The sequence below is a fragment of the Polypterus senegalus genome, chromosome 2 (genome assembly GCF_016835505.1).
Source record: "Polypterus senegalus isolate Bchr_013 chromosome 2, ASM1683550v1, whole genome shotgun sequence".
NCBI lineage: Eukaryota > Metazoa > Chordata > Cladistia > Polypteriformes > Polypteridae > Polypterus > Polypterus senegalus.
The window spans coordinates 187,876,347-187,899,353 of NC_053155.1; the positions used below are offsets into that span (position 1 = coordinate 187,876,347).

General features: G+C 39.0%; 1 protein-coding gene across 1 annotated transcript in view; it reads right to left on the reverse strand.

Annotated features, from left to right (window-relative positions):
* reps2 (RALBP1 associated Eps domain containing 2) overlaps positions 1-23,007 on the reverse strand; it is a 251,133-nt gene that overhangs the window by 155,171 nt on the left and 72,955 nt on the right. Inside the window, exon 4 of the mRNA XM_039745045.1 lies at positions 1,231-1,345. Within this exon, the coding sequence (XP_039600979.1) occupies positions 1,231-1,345 (115 nt within the window). The remainder of the gene's footprint in view (positions 1-1,230; positions 1,346-23,007) is intronic.

Consider the following 23,007-nt stretch of genomic DNA (forward strand, 5'->3'; position numbering starts at 1 on the left):
AAAGACTAACAAAACAGCACACAGGAGTCGCCTCACTGATGAGCACCTGCAATCCATCCTGAGAATCTCCACAACACAGAACCTCACAGCAAACAGAAACGAACCTGTGGCCAAAAAAAGATGCCAGGCGTCCAGCTCTAAAATGACATATGAGCAAAGACAACTGAATGATTTGATTTGTTATTGCTGAAAGGAACACATTTTATTTATATTTCCAGGTTTTGTTATGCAGCATGTTCATATTTGAATTTGTATAATTTTGACAGGATATATTTTTATGGAGAGCAAAATCTTTTGGGATATTTAAAATCTAAGTTTATTTTTATATAAAATTACATAAGAGTAAAGAAATTTGAATGTTTGTTCTTTTAATGTTTACTTTATTTCTAACTTGTATAATTTAGACAGGATATATTTTTATGGAGAGCAAAATATTATAAGTTGTTTAAGGTTTGAGTTGATTTATTCAGGAATAATATTCCTGTCTGTTTTTACCATTCCTACCAAAGATATTTCTGTCGACTAAATAAAAATTCCTTCTATTTAAAATTTAAATAGAACTTGAACAAATACTGATAGTTCATAATATCCACGCAGACTTGCACGTAAGAGCGGGAGTTATCCGTTTTAACAAACAGCGTATTGCACTGATACGAAATAGCTGTGTGTGTATATATGTAGATATGTATGTATATGTATATATGTTTATATATGTGTGTGTGTGTGTATGTATATATATATGTATTTGTGTGTATATATGTGTGTGTATGTATGTATGTGTGTATGTATATGTATGTGTATATATGTAGATATATATGTATGTATATATGTGTATATGTATAGATATGTATATATATATGTTTATGTGTGTGTGTAAATATATATATATGACAACAACACTCATCACTCACAACAGTGACAAAACAATTACATTGACAATCATGTTACGTTATTTTCAAAATGTTTCCTTTTCTTTTCATTGCTTCTTTAACACACTACTTCTCCATGGCTGGTATTTTGTAACTAGTATACTATATATATATATATATATATATATATATATATATATATATATATATATATATATATACACACACACATGCATACATGCACACATATACACACAATATTCTTTTTCTGCAAAAGGCAATTAATTCTGAGATATTATACAAAATTTAAATAGAATAGGTACATGGAAACAGGGATGTTATACCACAGTTTATATCTTACCTTCAATGCGGTCAGTGCTGCTCCTTTGTTTCCCAATGGAACATAAAGGTGAGCTTTGGTAGCCAGGAGAATGTGGAGGGGAACCAATGGGAGACAGAGGTGGTGACCATGGTTCCTATCATTTAAAACATACACAAATATAAAACTTATATACTTTGATTAAAATAGACATTATTCAGTAATTAAGGAACTGCGTATTTTTAATATTTTAAAAATATTTCCCAATAAAACATTTTATGTACTATAGGTGTTTTTAAATAATACACTTTGAATATAAATAATTTCAAAATATAACTACTCATCTGTTTTCCTAACCCACTCATCCAGTGCAGCATCACAGGGAAGTAGGAGTCTATCCCAGCAATTATTGGGCAATTGGCAGGAACAACACCTGGACAGGGTACTAGTCTATCACAAGGCAAACATACACACACACACATACAGAAGTGCACACAATAGGTCCAATTTAGCAATGTAAATCCACCTAACTTGCATGTCTTTACATTGTGGTAGGAATCCTGAGAATCTGCAGGAAACCCACATGGACAAATGGTGACCGTGCAGACTCCATGCAGGGAACACCTGAGATGCAAACCCCGGTCTCTTTAATGCAAGGCAGCAGAGTTACCATTGTTCAACCTTCTCCAAGACATTAACAAATATGTTAAATACCATGGTTAATGTCATGTTTCCATGTCTACTTAGTAGATTTTGTTTTCTCCCAATTTTTGTATGACTTTTTCCAGCAATTTCTGCTTTTTACTTCTTTCCACTGCACTGCTGTGGGCTGGTGCCCTGCCCAGGGATTTGTTCCTGCCTTGAGCCCCGTGTTGCCTGGGATTGGCTCCAGCAGTCCTCCATGACCCTGTGTTAGGATATAGTGGGTTGGGTAATGACTGACTGACTTCTTATCACAGTTAAAAAAAAATGCAGTCAGGCCAACACGTGTCCTTCAATAGACCCTTTGTACCCATTACCTATGCTACCAGTAACCCTGAAGCTAAACTACTTGTATGGGTATAAAAAACGAATTAGAGTATACTGTAATTATAAACTTTATTTATCTGTGATCTGTGTAAGTATTTATAGCATATACCTTTAAATTAACTGGTATAAAAATTCAAAATGACAGTTATTCTGAATGAAAAGAAGATAATAAATGAGAGGCTAGCCCTGGAAATACTTCGCTCCCTAGTTAGGTCTACATTGGATCCAATTTTCCTACCAGGAGAGGACTGGGGTTGAAGATACCATCATCTACCTGCTGCACTGTGCCCATAGTCACCTAGACAAGCCAGGAAGAATTTTTAGGATTATATTCTTTGATTTCTCATGTGCTTTTAACGCAATCCAGCCAGACAGACTGGGGTGTAAGATGTCTGCAATGCAAGTGAATGCTCCCTTAGTGTTGTGGATCATGGACTATCTGACAGGAAGGCCACAGCAAGTGTAGCTACGAGGTTCTGTGTGTGTGCTCCACATGTGACAGTTCCGTCACCGTTTCTTTTCACCTTGTACACAATGGATTTTAGCTACAACACAGATGGCTGCCCTCTGCAGAAACTCTCTGATAACTTTGCAATACTGGGAAGTGTTATGGACAGTTTTGTTGACTGGTGTGAGCTGAATCAGCTGCAGGTCAACATCAGTAAAACTAAAGAACAGCACATGGATTTGAGAAGAACACAATCTCCAGTTACTCCCCTGTCTATTAGCGATGTGAAAGTGGAGATTGTTCAAGACTACAATTACCTGGGGGTGCATAAGAATAGCAAGTTATACTGGTCTAAGAACTCACTGGCCATATATAAGAAGCGTAAGCTGTATTTCCTACCCAGACTCAGATCCTTTAGGGTCTGTAAAACCATGCTGCCATTTTTTTTTCACTGTGGTGTGCTGGAGGGGGGTACAGCAAAGAAGGTGGCAAACATTAAAAATCTTAAACTAATTCAGAAGGCTGTGGTAGGAGTGAAACTGAGCAGCTTGGAAACTGTGGTAGATGGAAGAATGTTGTCTAGACTTCAGTCTATTATTGAAAATGCTAATCACCCACTTCATAATGTTGTGGCTGGACAGAGGAGCGTTTACAGCAGTAGACTGACTGCATAAATATGCTCCACTGAATGTCATAGAAAATACTTCCCACAGCTATCAGACTCTATAGCTCCTTTTCTAGTCACTTGTCCGCACAATAAGCTGTTCTCTATTCTTAATGGATGTCCCACAACATTTTTCAACTACTTGAATGTGTAATAACTCGTCTATTCTCCTCATGTGAAAAACTTTTTTGGTTCTCAGAATGTGTAATGTTTCTCTTATATATACTATTATGTGAAATGCTTTTATGTGCTATTACTGTTTAGTAAACTAAAGATTTTGTAAGAGACTTAGATGTATAGCATCTATTATATTTAATTCACTGCATACCTATACAGCGTTGTTTCCCAACATTTCTTCTGTGGTGAAACACTTTATGTAACCAAAAACAACTCAAGGCACGCCATTATTTTACTAACCACAAACTCTTTATATCTCATACATGTGCTCAACTGTCCGAAAGGGTGGGACTACAAGAGAAGCCCATAAAAAAGCAGTTCCAAGATCAGCATTCACAAACATAACACCTAGTGAGCATTTTGGTGGTATCCCATTGCTGCTATAAATCACCCAGGCTCCTAGAAAACACGGATTCTGGCACTTCAATCAATTAGTGGCTAAGTGATGTTCTCTTTCTCTGCGGAGGTTTCGTTTTGCTGATATGCTCGACTCACTTGTGTATTAGCGGCTAAGCGAGTTTCTCTTTTCTCAATGGTTTCACTTTGGCAAAAGGGTCAATTTGTTTGAGCTTCATGCTGTAGCCTAGCACTTCCGGGCCACCTTGCACTTGCGGGCCAGACAGGCAGACACACACACACATACTTCCACACATAGACGTTTATATATAAAATTTTACTTTATATACTTATTTTTTATATTTGTTTTCATGTTACTTGTGCCTTTGCCTATCTGTATACTTGTAAAACAAGTAACTTCCTTCTGGATTAATAAAAGTTTTTATGATTCTGATTAATGAAGGTGTGGACCCTCTGTTGACTGATAAAAATAGTACTAGGCTTCAGTAGGCACTTTTAGCTTAACTACTAAATCACATAAAAAATTTACAGCCACCAAATTAACTCTTGCTAACAATATAGTGTGCTTGTTATGGCATTTTTCTCCAATAATGGCAGTTTTACCTAATTTAATCCACATACCGTACATAAAAATATGTATTTTATAGGTATGCAAGTATGTGATTTAAGCTATATTTCAAACCTCACTTTTCTATGGTAAATTCAAGTCTTCTTAAAATTTTCAGAATAGATAAAACTATTGTAAGTAGAAGGAGCAGTTTTCTATTGGATCCCCCAAAACCTTGGAATAATTTACTCATGTATAAGCTGCTGAGACTGATATTATTAGCTATATCTTTCACTATCCAGTATTATGAAGTCACTGACATTTTGATAAAATAACACTCCTGACACTGGAGCTGGACCTTAGAGTTTATGGACATGACATCAGAACTTTGTCTTACTTTGCCTAGTTTGTCAATGTTTATGAGATATAGTGCATTGTTGGAGTGTACAGGTAAGATCTGAGTAAAACGATGGCTGAGGGTAGGTAGAATCTGTGTTTTCTCTTTCTCTAATGTTCTTAGATTAATACATTCATATCTTTGAATTTATTAATACTATCCAGGTGCAACAGAAACCAATTTCTATTAAAATTTAATAGGCATATATTATATTCTGGACTTGGGACAGACCACTGGCCAGATGGGAGGTTTAGGGGCATTCCAAGAGTTAGGATGTACAACTGCCAGGAGGCAAAGGAGCTGTCTCGAAGTTGGGAAGGATTCAAGCATGAAAATATGCATACATCAAAAAACAGGAAAATGCGTACAGCAAAAAGATCCAACTTATAAAACCACACATTTATAAGCAATTTACCCTTTATAAATCCCAATCACCTTGTAACACACATGTGAAAGTATGTTGGTTGCCACCCTGATATAACATTACAGTATGTGGACCAAGCTAATCAACCTCATACATATGGAATGGAAAGATTTACCTGTAAGGGGAAACAATGGTGACAACAGAAGCAAGGCAAAAAGCAAAACCTTTGAAGAGTGAAACATAGAGGGTTTTGTCTCTAAAGTAGATGCATGCAAAGAAACTTTATTTGGTCACTTAAATGTAAGTTGAACAAGCACAAATATACTGAAAGGCACCATGGCTGAAATTTAAAAAAATAAATAAATAAATAAATAAACAAAAATGGCTGAATAAATGAATGGCTTATCACATGCAAGATGTGAGTACAATAGGAAGAATAAAAAAAAACACACCTTCACTTTCTGATATCAATCTGTAAATGGTCTCAGTAATTGCCTTATTAAGCAGCATTGTGCCAGAGCAGTCCTGATGTCTGTCAGTCTCTTATTGTCATCACAAATTACTTTTGTGATAATGGAATGTAACTACTTAAGCTTAAGAAAAGCAGCTTCATTCTCATAGATGCCCTTATGAAAATATGAGTGAAGTCAATTGCACCAGTACCATTAGAAAAAACAGACATTTCTGCAAATTGTGTTTTTATTTTTATCTGAACACCCACACCATAAGGAAATTGAATGAAGCACCTTGTCAGTCGGTTTATGGCTTCCAGCACAGCAGACATGATGCAACTAAAGCTTGGCTGAGATATTTCTGACCTGTTGGCCAGTTCCCTCCTGTAAGTGTCTGTTGCCAGACAGTGAATCATTAAAAACTGGATGTGTATAGGTGTAGCACATTTTTTTTACTGAGGGAGTGAATTACACCTGCATTTTTACCTAATGAAGTTATTGACAATAAGTGATTGCATTAGTTTATAATCCAGAAAAGTGACAACAGGAATTTAAAATAAACTGAAGGAAACCCAAGTAAATTTTTCAGTGCAAGTATGCACCATCAGCCCTCTTGAAAGGCAACTACAGCAGACTGTATACATTCATCACTTTTGAGGTTTAATATGTACATATCTCATACCAAAGCACATTACAATAGTTGGCTGGGTGATAGGAGTTATTATAAGCATGAGTCATCATTTAGCTGGTTTGGTGGCTTTTCACTACTTTATCAAGGGTGTCGCCATTTCCCATTTCCCTGAAGTGTTGTGTGCACATGAGTCAGAGTTGCCATCAATAAGTGCGTTTTTCATTAAGTTTTCTTTTATACATCCCTGCTTTGATGTGTAAAGTTGCATACACACATTTTGGGCATCTTTAACTGAATATGCAAGCTTTATAAATCTTACCCCAGGAGAGGAAACATTAAGCAAGCTAGAAGTCGTAACCAAGAATCAAGTCTCTTTTTTTGTCTGGTCAAGATTCAAAGTGAGGAGGAGGAGGAACAAAAAGTCAGGAACTGCAAAATCTAATTAGCACTTCTATGCACAACTTCAATGGGTATTTATTAAGCTACCTACAAAACTCATATGTGTTGACTGATCTTTATAGTGTCACTCTGATGACATTAATTGTACAGTCTTCAGAACCACAATTCATAGCAACCATCAACGCATCTGATCGACAGTGGCAAACAATAGGTTCTTTCCCACCACAGGAACTTTGTTTTTTATGAACCAAACAGTTACTGTACAATATAGGCCCTAAGCCACTTGTGGTCCCTTGACACTTTTGTGTGTGGCCACTTTCATATTTTATGTGTAAAGGCCGTAGGTTAAACTCTTGACATAATTTCAGTACACAGCAGCACAAAACAATGGAGAATAAGGGGTAAAAACCAAAGGAAAGCCAGAGCGCAAAAAAAAAGATGACTTTTACATCGGATTGTAGAGATTTAAGATCCCGAAACAAAATAAGACACAAGCAAAACAAGTAAAATAAACACAATTCATTAAATATACATTCATTAATATTGTAATGAAATTCAGATTTAAAAATAGATGGTGCCAGTGCTTGTGGTAGAACAATCTGCACAATTCATTGTCCGAGCCTCACCCACAATAGTTTTTGGTTAAATAAAAAGTATGTACCCTGGAGTACGAGCTAAAAAAATACAAGGAACTACAAATGGCGTGATCTCCTGTGTTGGGAATACTGCAAAAGTTCCAGAATTTCTAAAAACTCCCCGGATCCTGAAAAAAAGTTTATGTGATGGGAAAGAACCTGTTATGGCAATTAAACCAATAAAAAATAAATCTTAAAAATTTGAATTATAATGATTTACTTCAAGAGGTAGAAGTAAATAATAAACAAGAATATTGTCAAATATTTGAAATTTTAAAATGTATCCTTCAATTTGAATGTTTAACATCTAAATATTCTGGATTTTAATAGAAATTTGTCATTATTTCCTCCTCTGATAAAGGTCCATAGATGGTTAGTAAAGGATCAAAAATCTAAAATAACATAAATTTCATAATCACTGACCTTGAAATAGTCTAAAATGATATTCCACATACTTTTCTTTTGAAATTGCCACCTTCTGGGAGTGGATCTTACTGGGCTAGGGCTACCACTAAAAAATCAAATATCAGAAATATCATATTTGTGATCAGGAACCTCGAAATAATATAAAATTACACTCTAAATACTTTCATTGGTGATACTCATTTTTTCAAAGTTTTATTAAAAGAAGTAACTCACTTCTCTTTGAGGGTGAACCCCTGGAGTAAGATAATGTGACAAACAAAAGTTTAAGTTCTTCTGATCATTTTGCTAAAGATGTCTATTGATTTACACTTTATAAAAAGGGTGCAATTTCATGCATAAAATATGGCCCAAAAATGGCCTAAAATTACGCTTTTTTATGTCAAGAGAGTTAAAAATAGGGGGTAACCACAAAAAGCTTGACATCGTGCAAAGTAGACATCAAAACGATTTGAACGAGTTGAATATCATTTATGGGAGTATTGATTCTGGAGGTTCCAGACAAAAATTATCTATACTAATAAAAGGCAAAGCCCTCACTCACTCACTCACTCACTCACTCACTCACTCACTCACTCACTCACTCATCACTAATTCTCCAACTTCCCGTGTAGGTAGAAGGCTGAAATTTGGCAGGCTTATTCCTTACAGCTTACTTACAAAAGTTGGGCAGGTTTCATTTCGAAATTCTACGCGTAAGGGTCATAACTGGAACCTATTTTTCTACATATAATGTAATAAAGTTGAGTTGGAGATGGCCGTGGGGGGCGGAGTTTCGTGTGACATCATCACGCCTCATACGTAAGTACGTAGAGAACAAGGAAGCTCCTAAACAGCGATGAGCAGAAAACGCCATTTCACAATTGAGAAGGCAGAAAAACATTATGAAGCAAATAAGCATATTCATAAGTACAGCTACTGCGGAAACAAAGCACGGCGTGAACCGTAAGTTTATATTAAATTAAGTTCATAGACAGGCTGCCACTAGCGTTTGTAATTTAGTGCCTGCCCATATAAGGCCGTCCATCAGCGGCAATCCAATACAAACACTGCCGGTAAATATTCACGTGTGAAGGACTGTGCTTATGCAGAGGAAGATGAGATGGTCAGGGTGGTGTTTGGCACAAACTCATTGAAACTGCGAGAGAAACTTTTAAGTGCGGGTCTTAGCTGACATTACACGAGATGGCACCAGCACAGCTGGGAACCTTCGATGCAAGAACACCAAGCGACTCACGTGAACTGACACAGTCGTGAACTGACGCAGTGCACAGACAAAAAGCAACAGTTCCAAAGAGTGCTGAACAAAAACGAATTACACAATTGAGAAGGCAGCAAAAAAATATGAAGCGTCTGATACATAGAATCATATTCATAAGTGCAGCTACTGCGAAACAAAGCACACGGTGGAAAAAGTGAATGTCCGCTAAAGGAAGACAGTGTAAAAAAACCCGTGCATGCAGTTTGTCACATCTCAGATAAAGAGGAAGACGAGCTGTTTATTGATGCAGTAAGAAACTAATCGATGAATGAAACCTCTTATCTTTACAGCGATTGACAAACACGGAATGTAACTTGAACACAACACATCGCTACAAATACGACCCTGATTGAAACAAATAATGATAATCAAATCCTTGATGACAGCAACATTCAATAACACTCACAAAACAATTACTGTATATTGACAATCATGTTACGTTATTTTTAAAATGTTCCCTTTTTCATAACTTCTACTTCTCCACTGATACACGGGTATATATATAAATGTATATATATACCCGATCTACATACATACTCGCATAGACAAGCCACACGCTGTGGCAATTGTAGAGTCTTCACCTCTAATGCCGACATTGAGGTTGATTCCCGAGAGGGATGCACTGAGTATGTAGCGCTACCGATTCATTTTACCTTCAGATCTCCTTGGTTTGGGACGTATGAAAAATATTAGGTTAGCAGAATCATGTTACGTTATTTTTAAAATGTTTCCCTTTTATTAGCACAAGCACAGCTGAGAAGCTTCGATGCATGTACTCCATAACGCGCTAAAAATAACGCATTTAATCACACTTTCAATTCCAAGCAAAGGGGAACTTTTGTCAATGCATGATTTCCTGGTACATCCATTACACTGATGCACACATCACAGCTACAAAATGTTAGAGTCGGAATAAAGCCGTTCTACGACTGATCATTTCGACTTCCGAGCAAAGCCTTGATAAAAGCATGGTTTTGTGCACACTGAAAAGCAAGCAAAATTAGATGCATTACAGAAAGCGGACTTTGTGGCTCTTACTGGGGATCATTGGACTTCCGTGACCGTTAGTAATTCTGATTACATCTAATTACAAAATGTTCAATGATCACACTGTTTTAGCCTAATGTACAAAATAATTTTGGCTAAGGTTACTCAGAGTTTAAAGATTAAGTTGGTCAAATTACCTTTTATGTTTCTGACTTATTTTTTAAGAAGAAAAACTGCACTTTATGTTGAAATTTTGGTTATTATTATTTAAAGACAATACTATTCTGAAAATGTACTTAAAGTACTTAAACTACCACTTTATTTTTAAGTCTGCCCAATTTTAACCAGGGATGATATTTTTGTTTCTGTTTTGAATTCAAATGCAGTTTAAAGGCTTTTTTCAGAAATTAAAACAGCTTCAGTTTACAATATTCATGTACATGTCTATTATTTGATTCTGTAAGCCCACTAAAACACTTTTAAACTAAAAAAAAAATTTGCGATTTGGGGCAAATTTACGTGCGATTACATACGATTAATCAAGATTAATTCTTACACAGCCTCTAATTAATTGGATTAATTTTTTTAATCGAGTCCCACCCCTAATATATATATATATGTGGATATATATATGTAGATTTGTATATATATATGTTTATATACAGTATATATGTAGATATGTATATGTGTATATACAGTATGTATATATATGTGTGTGTATATGTATACTAGCAAAATACCCGCTTCAGTAGGAGAAGTAGTGTTAAAGAAGCAATGAAAAGAAAAGGAAACATTTTGAAAATAACATAACCTGATTGTCAATGTAATTGTTTTGTCACTGTTGTGAGTGATGAGTGTTGTTGTCATATATATATATATTTACACACACACACACATAAACATATATATATATATCTATACATATCTATACATATACACATATATACATACATATATATCTACATATATACACACACACATATATAAACATATATATACATATACATACATATCTACATATATACACACACAGCTATTTCGTATCAGTGCAATACGCTGTTTGTTAAAACGGTTGACTCCCGCTCTTACGTGCAATAACAAATCAAATCATTCAGTTGTCTTTGCTCATATGTCATTTTAGAGCTGGACGCCTGGCATCTTTTTTTGGCCACAGTTTCGTTTCTGTTTGCTGTGAGGTTCTGTGTTGTGGAGATTCTCAGGATGGATTGCAGGTGCTCATCAGTGAGGCGACTCCTGTGTGCTGTTTTGTTAGTCTTTATCACTGAGAAGAGCTTCTCACACAGATATGTGCTACCAAACATGCACAAGGTTCGAGCCGCATGTAGACAGACTTTTTTTGTTCATCAAAGTCACCAAAGCGCCGTGCAAACTCAGTGCGCAGTGCGCTCAGTTTATCAGCAAAGTGCGACAGGTAAAGTGGGGCAAGGTGAACTGGTGCATTTGTGTCTCCCATAAAAGCAGCTTCACTTGAAATCACTTTGTGATTGTGCATGGGTTAAAACGTCCGCTGAAGTGTCAGATTCTTATTTAATTATTCTGTTTTCTGTATCTTCTGAATTGCATTCAGGTTACCCTGATGCAAGGCAGCTGAAGCGCTGCATTATGGGATCTGTAGTTTATTGTGTTACCAGCGCTTCATATACCCGGCTTTAATAACAATAATACAGTATATAAAATGATCTCGCGGGCGGATATAATTACGCGGGCGGATGTGGCCATGCCCTTGAGTTTGACACATATGGACTAAATAGAACTTGAAAAGATATGTTTTTCAAATGTGATGCGCAATTCAGATAGAGTTGACGCACTACAGCCTGCATGCCTCAATGAGTCATCCTCCCCTCGCTCTTACTTTTTTACCGTTCATCTAATGAATACACTGAGTATGGCTTTACCAAAACAATCATTGATGGCGAATAAAGTATCCATTATTCGAGTATGTAGAGCGGGATATATATATACATATATATATATACCCGCGTATCGCAGGAGAAGTAGTGTGTTAAAAAGGTAGAAAAGAAAAGGGAACATTTAAAAATAGCGTAACATGACTGTCAATATACAGTATTTGTTTTGTGAGTGTTACTGAGTGTTGCTGTCATCAAGGATTTGATTATCATTATTTCTTTCAATCAGGTTCGTATTTGTAGGATGTGTTGTGTTCAAGTTACATTCGTGTTTGTCAATCGTTGTAAAGATGACAGGTTTCATTCATCGATTCGTTTCTTACTGCATCAATAAACAGCTCGTCTTCTTCTTTATCTGAGACCTGACACACTGCATGCACAGGTTTTTTTTACACTGTCTTCCTTTAGCGGGACATTGACTTTTTCCACCGTGTGCTTTGTTTCCGCAGTAGCTGGATTTATGAATATGCTTATCAGGCGCTTCATATTTTTGCTGCCTTTTCAATTGTGTAATTCGGTTTTGTTCAGCGCTCTTTGGAACTGTTGCCTTTATCTGTGCACTGCGTCCAGTTCACGTGAGCGCTCGGTGTACATGCATCGAAGGTTCCCAGCTGTGCTGGTGCCATCTGGTGCTATGTCCGTGGCTGTATTTAATGTTACCTTAGTCCTGGCACTTAAAACTTTCTCTCGCGGTTTCGCTGAGTTTGTGTCAAACACCACCCTGACCATCTCATCTTCCTCTCCATAAACACAGTCCTTCACCCGTGAATATTTACCCGTGGCAGTTTGTTATTGGATTGCCGCTGACGGACGGCCTTATATGGGCAGGCACTAAATTACAAACGCCAGCGGCAGCCTGTCTGTGAACTTAATTTAAAGTGTAGGTTTACATCGTGCTTTGTTTCAGTAGCAGAACTCATGAATATGGTTGTATATGTCACTTTCCTTCGCTTCTTATTGTTTCGCTGCCTTCTCAATTATATAATGCATGTTTTTTTCAGCGCTTTTTTGAGCTCTTCCTGGTTTTCTATGTACTGCGTGATTACGTGGAGGCGTGATGATGTCACACGAAACTCCACGGCGTTGAAGCTCATCTCCATTACAGTAAATGGAAAAAACTGCTTCCAGTTATGACCATTACGCGTAGAATTTCGATATAAAACCTGCCCAACTTTTGTAAGGAAGCTGTAAGGAATGAACCTGCCAAATTTCAGCGTTCCACCCACACGGGAAGTTGGAGAATTAGTGATGAGTCAGTGAGTGAGTCAGTGAGTGAGTGAGTGAGTGAGGGCTTTGCCTTTTATTAGTATAGATATATGTATGTGTGTATATGTATATATATATATAACTGTATATATATGTGTATAGATGTATATATATATATATTTATATATATATGTTTATATATGTGTCTGTGTGTGTATATATAACACTCATGACAATGACAAAACAATTACATTGTCAATCATGTTATGTTATTATTAAAATGTTTCCTTTTCTTTTTACTTCTCCGCTGCCAATCGCAGGTATTTTGCCATATATATCTATACTAATAAAAGGCAAAGCCCTCACTCACTCACTCACTCACTCACTCACTGACTCACTCACTCACTCACTGACTCATCACTAATTCTCCAACTTCCCATGTGGGTGGAAGGCTGAAATTTGGCAGGTTCATTCCTTACAGCTTCCTTACAAAAGTTGGGCAGGTTTTATATCGAAATTCTACGCGTAATGGTCATAACTGGAAGCAGTTTTCTCCATTTACTGTAATGGAGATGAGCTTCAACGCCGGGGGGAGTTTCGTGTGACATCATCACGCCTCCCACGTAATCACGCAGTACATAGAAAACCAGGAAGACCTAAAAAAGCGCTGAAGAAAACATGCATTATATAATTGAGAAGGCAGCGAAACAATAAGAAGCGGCGAAAGTGACATATACAACCATATTCATGAGTTCTGCTACTTGAAACAAAGCACGATGTAAACCTACACTTTAAATTAAGTTCATAGACAGGCTGCGCTGGCGTTTGTAATTTAGTGCCTGCCCATATAAGGCCGTCCGTCGGCGGCAATCCAATAGCAAACTCCCACTAAATATTCACGGGTTAAGGACTGTGCTTATGCAGAGGAAGATGAGATGGTCAGGGTGGTGTTTGGTACAAACTCAGCTAAACTGCGAGAGAAAGTTTTAAGTGCCAGGACTAAGGTAACATTAAATACAGCCATGGACATAGCACGAGATGGCACCAGCACAGCTGGGAAACTTCGATGCATGTACACCGAAAGGCTCACGGAACTGACGCAGTGCACAGATAAAAGCAACAGTTCCAAAGAGCTGAACAAAACCGAATTACACAATTGAAAAGGCAGCAAAAATATGAAGCGCCTGATACATACAAGCATATTCATAAATCCAAAACAAAGCACACGTTGGAAAAAGTCAATGTCCCGCTAAAGGAAGACAGTGTAAAAAACCGTGCATGCAGTGTGTCAGGTCTCAGATAAAGAAGAAGACGAGCTGTTTATTGATGCAGTAAGAAACGAATCGATGAATGAAACCTGTCATCTTTACAACGATTGACAAACACGGAATGTAACTTGAACACAACACATCCTACAAATACGAACCTGATTGAAAGAAATAATGATAATCAAATCCTTGATGACAGCAACACTCAGTAACACTCACAAAACAAATACTGTATATTGACAGTCATGTTACGTTATTTTTAAAATGTTCCCTTTTCTTTTCTAGCTTTTTAACACACTACTTCTCGCTGCGATACGCTGGTATATATATATATATGTATATATATAACCCGATCTACATACTCGAATAATGGATACTTTATTCGCCATCAATGATTGTTTTGGTAAAGCCATACTCAGTGTATTCATTAGATGAACGTTAAAAAAGTTAGAGCGAGGATAGGATGACTTATTGAGGCATGCAGGCTGTAGTGCGCCAACTCTATCTGAATTGCGCGATCACATTTGAAAAAATATATCTTTTCAAGTTCTATTTAGTCCATATGTGTCAAACTCAAGGGCGCGGGCCACATCCGCCCGGCGTAATTATATCCGCCCGAGATCATTTTATATACTGTATTATTGTTATTAAAGCCCGGTATATGAAGCGCTGGTAACACAATAAACTACAGATCCCATAATGCAGCGCTTCAGCTGCCTTTCCATAAACACTTACCGAGTTAATCAAGTTATTGCGAAGCTAGCTCACACGATGCTGAAGAGAAAAGTTGATTCTGAAAATAGAGCCTTTAAAAACCGATGGGAGGCTGAGTATATGTTTACTGAACCCGTGTGTCTCATTTGTGGAGCTAATGTGGCTGTAATTACAGAATTTAATCTAAGACGGCACTATGAGACAAAACATCAGGTTAACCTGAATGCAATGCAGAAGATACAGAAAGCAGCATAATTAAATAAGAATCTGACACTTCAGCGGACGTTTAACCCGTGCACAATCACAAAGTGATTTCAAGTGAAGCTGCTTTTATGGGAGACACAAATGCACCAGTGCACCTTGCCCCACTTTCCCTGTTGCCAAGTAATGTTAAACCAAGTCGTCACTACGGTGTTCCCAAATACGCACTTTGCTGATAAACTGAGCGCACTGAGTTTGCACGGCGCTTTGGTGACTTTGAAGAACAAAAAGTCCGTCTACATGCGGCTCGAACCTTGTGCATGTTTGGTAGCACATATCTGTGTGAGAAGCTCTTCTCAGTGATAAAGACTAACAAAACAGCACACAGGAGTCGCCTCACTGATGAGCACCTGCAATCCATCCTGAGAATCTCCACAACACAGAACCTCACACCAAACAGAAACGAACCTGTGGCCAAAAAGATGCCAGGCGTCCAGCTCTAAAATGACATATGAGCAAAGACAACTGAATGATTTGATTTGTTATTGCTGAAAGGAACACATTTTATTTATATTTCTAGGTTTTGTTATGCAGCATGTTCATATTTGAATTTGTATAATTTTGACAGGATATATTTTTATGGAGAGCAAAATCTTTTGGGATATTTAAAATCTAAGTTTATTTTTATATAAAATTACATAAGAGTAAAGAAATTTGAATGTTTGTTCTTTTAACGCTTACTTTATTTCTAACTTGTATAATTTAGACAGGATATATTTTTATGGAGAGCAAAATATTATAAGTTGTTTAAGGTTTGAGTTGATTTATTCACTAATAATATTCCTGTCTGTTTTACCATTCCTACCAAAGATATTTCTGTCGACTAAATAAAAATTCCTTCTATTTAAAATTTAAATAGAACTTGAACAAATACGATAGTTCATAATATCCACGCAGACTTGCACGTAAGAGCGGGAGTTATCCGTTTTAACAAGCAGCGTATTGCACTGATACTGAAATAGCTGTGTGTGTATATATGTAGATATGTATGTATATGTATATATATGTTTATATATGTGTGTGTGTATGTATGTATATATATATATGTATTTGTGTGTGTGTGTATATGTATGTGTATATATGTAGATATATATATGTATATATATGTGTATATGTATAGATATGTATATATATATATGTTTATGTGTGTGTGTGTAAATATATATATATATATATATGACAACAACACTCATCACTCACAACAGTGACAAAACAATTACATTGACAATCATGTTACGCTATTTTCAAAATGTTTCCTTTTCTTTTCATTGCTTCTTTAACACACTATCTTCTCTGGTATTTCTGCTAGTACTGGTATTTTATATAGTATATATATATATATATATATATATATATATATATATATATACAGATATATATAAATATATATGTATATATAGATAGATATGACAACAACACTCATATCAATAACAAAACAATTACATTAACAATCATCTTACGTTATTTTTAAAATGTTTGCTTTTCTTTTTCATAACTTCTTTAACACAGTACTTCTCCACTGCGAAGCGCGGGTATTTTGCTAGTTATATATATATTGTAAAAGGAAGAGACTTGACACACGTAAAAAAAGGTTGGGGCAGCCACCCGTATAATATTCCTAGCTGCAAAGGATTTAGCTTTATGCAACAATGAAGTTGACTGTTGAGAGTCCAAGACTGAACTTCCGAAGGTTGTGAGAAATGGCAGTTTTAAATGGTCAGACAGGAAGTGATGTTCCAGGCACCAGAACCGGAAGTGACATTCCTCTAGGGGCCAGAACCGGAAGTGACATTTTCCTAGGCGCCAGAACCGGAAGTGACACTTTTCTAGGCGCCGGAACTGGAAGGGACGCTCTTGTTTCAGAAAGGTTTTCCCGCGGCTGGTCTGCAAAGATAGTAGGAGAAGGTTTAATGCACTCGGCCCCCCCCCCTGGCCTGGCGTGGAATTACCTTTACTTGGTCCACACAACGTCCTCCTTTGCGCACGTGTGTGACATGGCCTCCCCCTCAGCCCAGGCCCATCGGTTCGGGCATACCAATCCGAGAAGTCGTGGCACCTGGAAAGGGCATCGGCATTGGCCTACAGAATACCCCAGCGATAAACGACCGAATACTTATATGGCTGGAGATCCAAAAACCACCTTGTGACCCGCGGATTGGACTCCCTGTGCAAGGCCATCCACTGTAAGTGTGCATGGTCTGTCACAAGAGTGAATTCTCGTCCCAAGAGGTAGTATCTCAGCTGAGTAATCGCCCATTTAATAGCCAAAGCCTCCCACTCCACTGCCGCATACCTAGTTTCCCGATCCAACAGTTTCCGGCTCAGGTACATTATGGGGTGTTCAACTCCATCGACGCTCTGGCTCAGCACGGCTCCAAGACCTGTGTCCGAAGCGTCCGTCTGGAGAATAAAAGGTTCAGAAAAATCTGGTGCTTTTAATATAGGAGCTGACGTAAGGGCCAGTTTCAAGTCACTGAATGCAGCTTCTGATATCTCATCCCATACCACATGATTAGGTCGACCCTTCTTTGTGAGGTTCGTCAAGGGCGTAGCTCTCTCGGAAAACCGAGGTACAAACCGGCGATAGTAACCCGCAAGCCGAGAAATGCTTGTACTTGCCTCTTGGTTATCGGACGGGGCCAATTTGCAATGGCATCAATTTTGGAACACTGTGGTCTCACCATACCCCGGCCCACTAGATAGCCTAAATATTTGGCCTCGACCAACCCAAAGAAACACTTTTTCGGGTTGATATGAAGTCCAGCTTGTGCTAGTGTCCGCAACACAGCTCCAACCTGCTGTATGTGTTCCTCCCAGGTGTTGGAATAGATGACAACGTCATCCAAGTAGGCAGCACTATATGAATTATGAGGACGGAGCACTTTATCCACCAGACGTTGGAAGGTCGCAGGTGCCCCATGTAATCCAAATGGGAGGACACGATACTGCCAGTGACCACTAGGGGTGCTGAACGCTGTCTTTTCCTTAGCGGAGTCCGTCAAGGGAACCTGCCAGTACCCCTTAGTCATATCTAAGGTAGTCAAAAATTTGGCATGTCCTAGCCGCTCGAGGAGGTCATCCACTCGTGGCATTGGATAGGCGTCAAATTGGGAGACTTGGTTAAGCCGACGGAAGTCATTGCAAAACCTCCAACTTCCATCGGGCTTACTGACCATAACGATAGGACTGGACCAGGGACTATAACTTTCCTCAATCACACCTAGCTCCAGCATTCGTCTGATCTCCAACTCCACTTCAGCCTTTTTTGCCTCGGGAATTCTGTACGGACGTTCTCGGACAATAACCCCAGGTTTCGTCACAATGTCATGCGCAACCAGGAGGTCCGACCTGGCTTTTCACTGACTACCTCAGGGACAGACAGGAATTGCTGCTTCGAGCTCCTGACATTGTTGGCGAGTCAAATTATCTCCAAAATTAAGGTGTAATTGACGAGCGAAGAGAGAGCGTAGCTGTCCGGAGGAGGGCTCGGAATCCCTATCCTTCCATGGTTTCAGCAGATTAATATGATAAATCCGCCGCTGGGTCGACGTTTGGTTGTTTCACCAAATAATCGACCAGCCCCTTCCTCTCCTTAATTTCATAAGGGCCCTTGCCAATGGGCCAACAATTTGGAGTGTGAGGTAGGAACTAAAACCATGACCGGTCTCCCGGGTGGAATTCCCGGAGAGACGTGCCATGGTTATAACATCGGGCCTGAGCTGCTTGCGCCTTTTCCATATGTGTTTTCAATATTGGTCTAATTTTTTCAAATCTATCGCGTAACTGCGCGATATATTCTAATATATTTGTTGAAGGGAGGGCCTCTTCCTCCCATCCTTCCTTTAGGATGTCTAATATGCCCCAGGGTTGTCGTCCATATAGTAATTCAAAAGGTGAGAACCCTGTGGAGGCTTGTGGGACTTCCCGATATGCAAAAAGGACGAGGGGGAGGAGCTGATTCCAGTTCCTTCCGTCCTCATTGACTACCTTACGCAACATCTGTTTGAGAGTTTGATTAAACCTCTCCACAAGACCGTCGGTTTGAGGATGATATACCGAGGTCTTTAAATGCTTTTTTTGAAGTAGCTTGGCAGTCTCCTGAACGTCTGCAGGTAAAGGAGTCCCTTGATCCGTCAGGATTTCTTTGGGGATTCCGACACGTGCAAATACTCCCACTAATTCCCATGCGATAGCTTTTGAAGTAGCTGAGCGCAACGGAACAGCCTCTGGAAATCGAGTAGCATAATCGACCAGAACCATTATATATTTATAACCTCTGGCTGAGGGTTCCAGGGGTCCCACCAGGTCGACCCCTATGCGTTCAAACGGGATATCAATTAAGGGTAAAGGGAACTAGAGGAGCACGGTCCCTCCTAGGAATTTGCCTCAATTGATATTCCGGACAGGATGTGCAAAAGCGGTGAACCTCCTCGTTAATTCCGGGCCAAAAAAATCGGAGCTTAATTCTCTCCAGTGTTTTTTCGGGCCCCAAATGGGCTCCCAGAAGATGGGTATGTGCTAGTTCACAGACCTGTCGCCGGTAGGTTCGTGGTACTAACAACAGTAACCTTATCTGCCCCTCATGTTCTGCTACTCGATATAACAGATCATTATTAAGCACAAAGTGAGGACCTTGTGGCATGGGATATGACGTGCGTTGGCCGTCTATTAGAACGATTGCATTTTTTGCAAATTTAAGGGAATCGTCATTCCATTGTTCCCTTTTAAATGAAGCCGGCGTCTGCCTGAATTGAAACTGCAGACGTAAGAGAGGATCGGATTCGACCTCATGGGGCGGAGTTTCGTCCCGAGACGTGGGAGCGCTTACTGATGACGTTTCAGGCTGCAACGTCCCGCGTCTTTCGGCGTCATCACCAGAGGCCGAAGTCCGCTCCTCAGCCGGCTGTAAACATGGCGTGAAGGAAGTTGAGGGCGCTGAATTCGCGTCCGTGACTAGACCTAGTGATCGGGGAGAAGTGCCAATATTACCGCTATTTATTTTGACCCAATCTCTTCCTAGTATCACGGGGAAAGGCGGATCATCCATCACTGCCACCATTATTTTTTTAATGATGCCGTCTTGGCACATAAAACATTTGGCGGACTGATAATACCGGACATCCCCGTGAATACAGGTAATGCGGGTCTTATTCTTGCACCATTGTCGCGGTAATATTAAGTGGCAAGCAACAATGGAAATGTTACTGCCAGAATCAAATAAAGCGGTTACTTTAATTCCATTGACTAACACTTTTCCCGTATGTGAAAAGCCCAGCGGATTAACAAGAGCACACCGCACCTCCTCCCACTTCACCCTGCAGACCCCTTTGTTGCTTCGTAGTGCCTGCCGGCGCGTCTCGGGGTCCACCCGAACATGCCTCAGTTTATAGCCGCGGGACTCTGTATTAGGGACCCAAGCACACTTGGGTTCCCACGAGCCCCGTTCTGACGCCCCCAAGCCAGTTTCTGCCCTAAAGTGTTCTATGATCTCCGCTAAGGCAGCAATATCCGTATATCCCCAGGCCGGCTGGGTGAGTTTCCGGGGAGGCTTTTGAGTAATAAGGCACAGGCCACCTGCTCTGCTATTTGGTGGATGGTATTTTTATGAGGCTGTAACCAACCAACCACCTTACCCCATAAAGCCATGGCCTGCTTCTTAGTTGCCTTGGCAGTATTACATTTCCAGGCCATTATGGTTTCCACCTGCCAGCCTAGGTTTCTCCCACCTTTATTAAAGTGCTTGCCCTTCGTGGGATACGCTGGGGCAGTCCCCACACCCGGGAGGTCATAATAAGCACCCGATGCGTTACCTGACGTACCTGGCTCTAGCCTGTGGGTCCCGGAGCTATTTTTCCCCGGACCTTTAACAGGATGATGGGTTGAGACACATTCCAATTTTCCCCAACACGCCCTGACTGACACCACTCGGCAACTCGGGAGCGATACTGATGATTTGTTGGTTTATAAACGTGTGTCCAGTCCAGGTTCAAGTTTGCCTTCCGATCTCTCCAGAAGGCCATCATCCTGCCGACTACGCCACTGTAAAAGGAAGAGACTTGACACACGTAAAAAAAGGTTGGGGCAGCCACCCGTATAATATTCCTAGCTGCAAAGGATTTAGCTTTATGCAACAATGAAGTTGACTGTTGAGAGTCCAAGACTGAACTGCCGAAGGTTGTGAGAAATGGCGGTTTTAAATGGTCAGACAGGAAGTGATGTTTCAGGCACCAGAACCGGAAGTGACATTCCTCTAGGGGCCGGAATCGGAAGTGACATTTTCCTAGGCGCCAGAACCGGAAGTGACACTTTTCTAGGCGCCGGAACTGGAAGGGACGCTCTTGTTTCAGAAAGGTTTTCCCGTGGCTGGTCTGCAAAGATAGTAGGAGAAGGTTTAATGCACTCCGCCCCCCCCGGCCTGGCGTGGAATTACCTTTACTTGGTCCACACAACGTCCTCCTATGCGCATGTGTGTGACATATATATATATATATATATATATATATATATATATATATATATATATATATATCAAATGATAGTGGATACAAAGTTCAGAATATCAGTAAATGCTAGAATATGAATCTGTGCTACACACAAAAAAAAAAAAATTGGGACTTCAACAATGAGAAAGGAGCTAAAGAAAGATGGACAAAAATTTTTAAACTACCCGAATCATAACAAATGAAGCTTAATTCTGACAGGATATGGTATGTACCCCCTTTAAAAATATTCTAAAATTAAGGAAAACTAATGGATGGGTGAATGGACTGGTGGATGGAAGAATCCGTTGGCCTAGTACAAATTTACCTTGTATGCAAAATTCCTTAATTTTTGATGGAATATGTGTGCTTAAAGAACTTAGTAGCCAGCTGTATGCAAAAGGGTTTTTTTAGCAAACCCATACACTACAGATAGGGAAAGTGCGGACACCCTTGGGAAACAGAAAGACAGGATGAGTTGAGAGGGGTAGGAGACAGGATGTGGGAAAATGTAAAAATAAATAATACCAAAAATTAGAGATATTTTGCAAGCTTTGACACATAGTATTTACTCACTATAGTACATTTGTATTTAAGGATTTAAATTGTTTTTCCTTTTTATCTTGTTTTATAACAATATTAGACTAGCCAGTTAAGATATATTTCAGTTGCTCAATGGTAAATGGTTGATGTTGCCACTTACAACATCTTTACATTATAAACATTAATATGGTTTTGAATTGAACATTAGTCCATTAATCCATTGCTATAGCTCCCTGTTACTGCACATGTAGGAGCATAGACCAGCAGTTTTAAACTTGCTTCCCGAGTGTCTTTACAAATAAATGACTGTACACTAGAATATAAATGTATAATTTGCAAGACAAAGGTTTGTGGCAGTAAAGAAACAAGTAATAATAATAATAATAATGATAATAATAATAATCTATAGTCAATGTATGTGTGTGTGTATGTATGTATGTATGTATGTTCTAGTATCACTTCTGAACGGCTGATGCAATTTTCATGAAACTTGGTACTCATGTTTCTCATTGGTTGACTAAAAATACTGTAGGGTGAAATCAGCCCTAACCCACCCTATTCTGGGTAGGGTGGGGGGTGATCTTGCGGTCTTGTATGCATGTTTTCATCCAGTTGACACTCATAATGATCACCAGAGAGTGAACTAGAG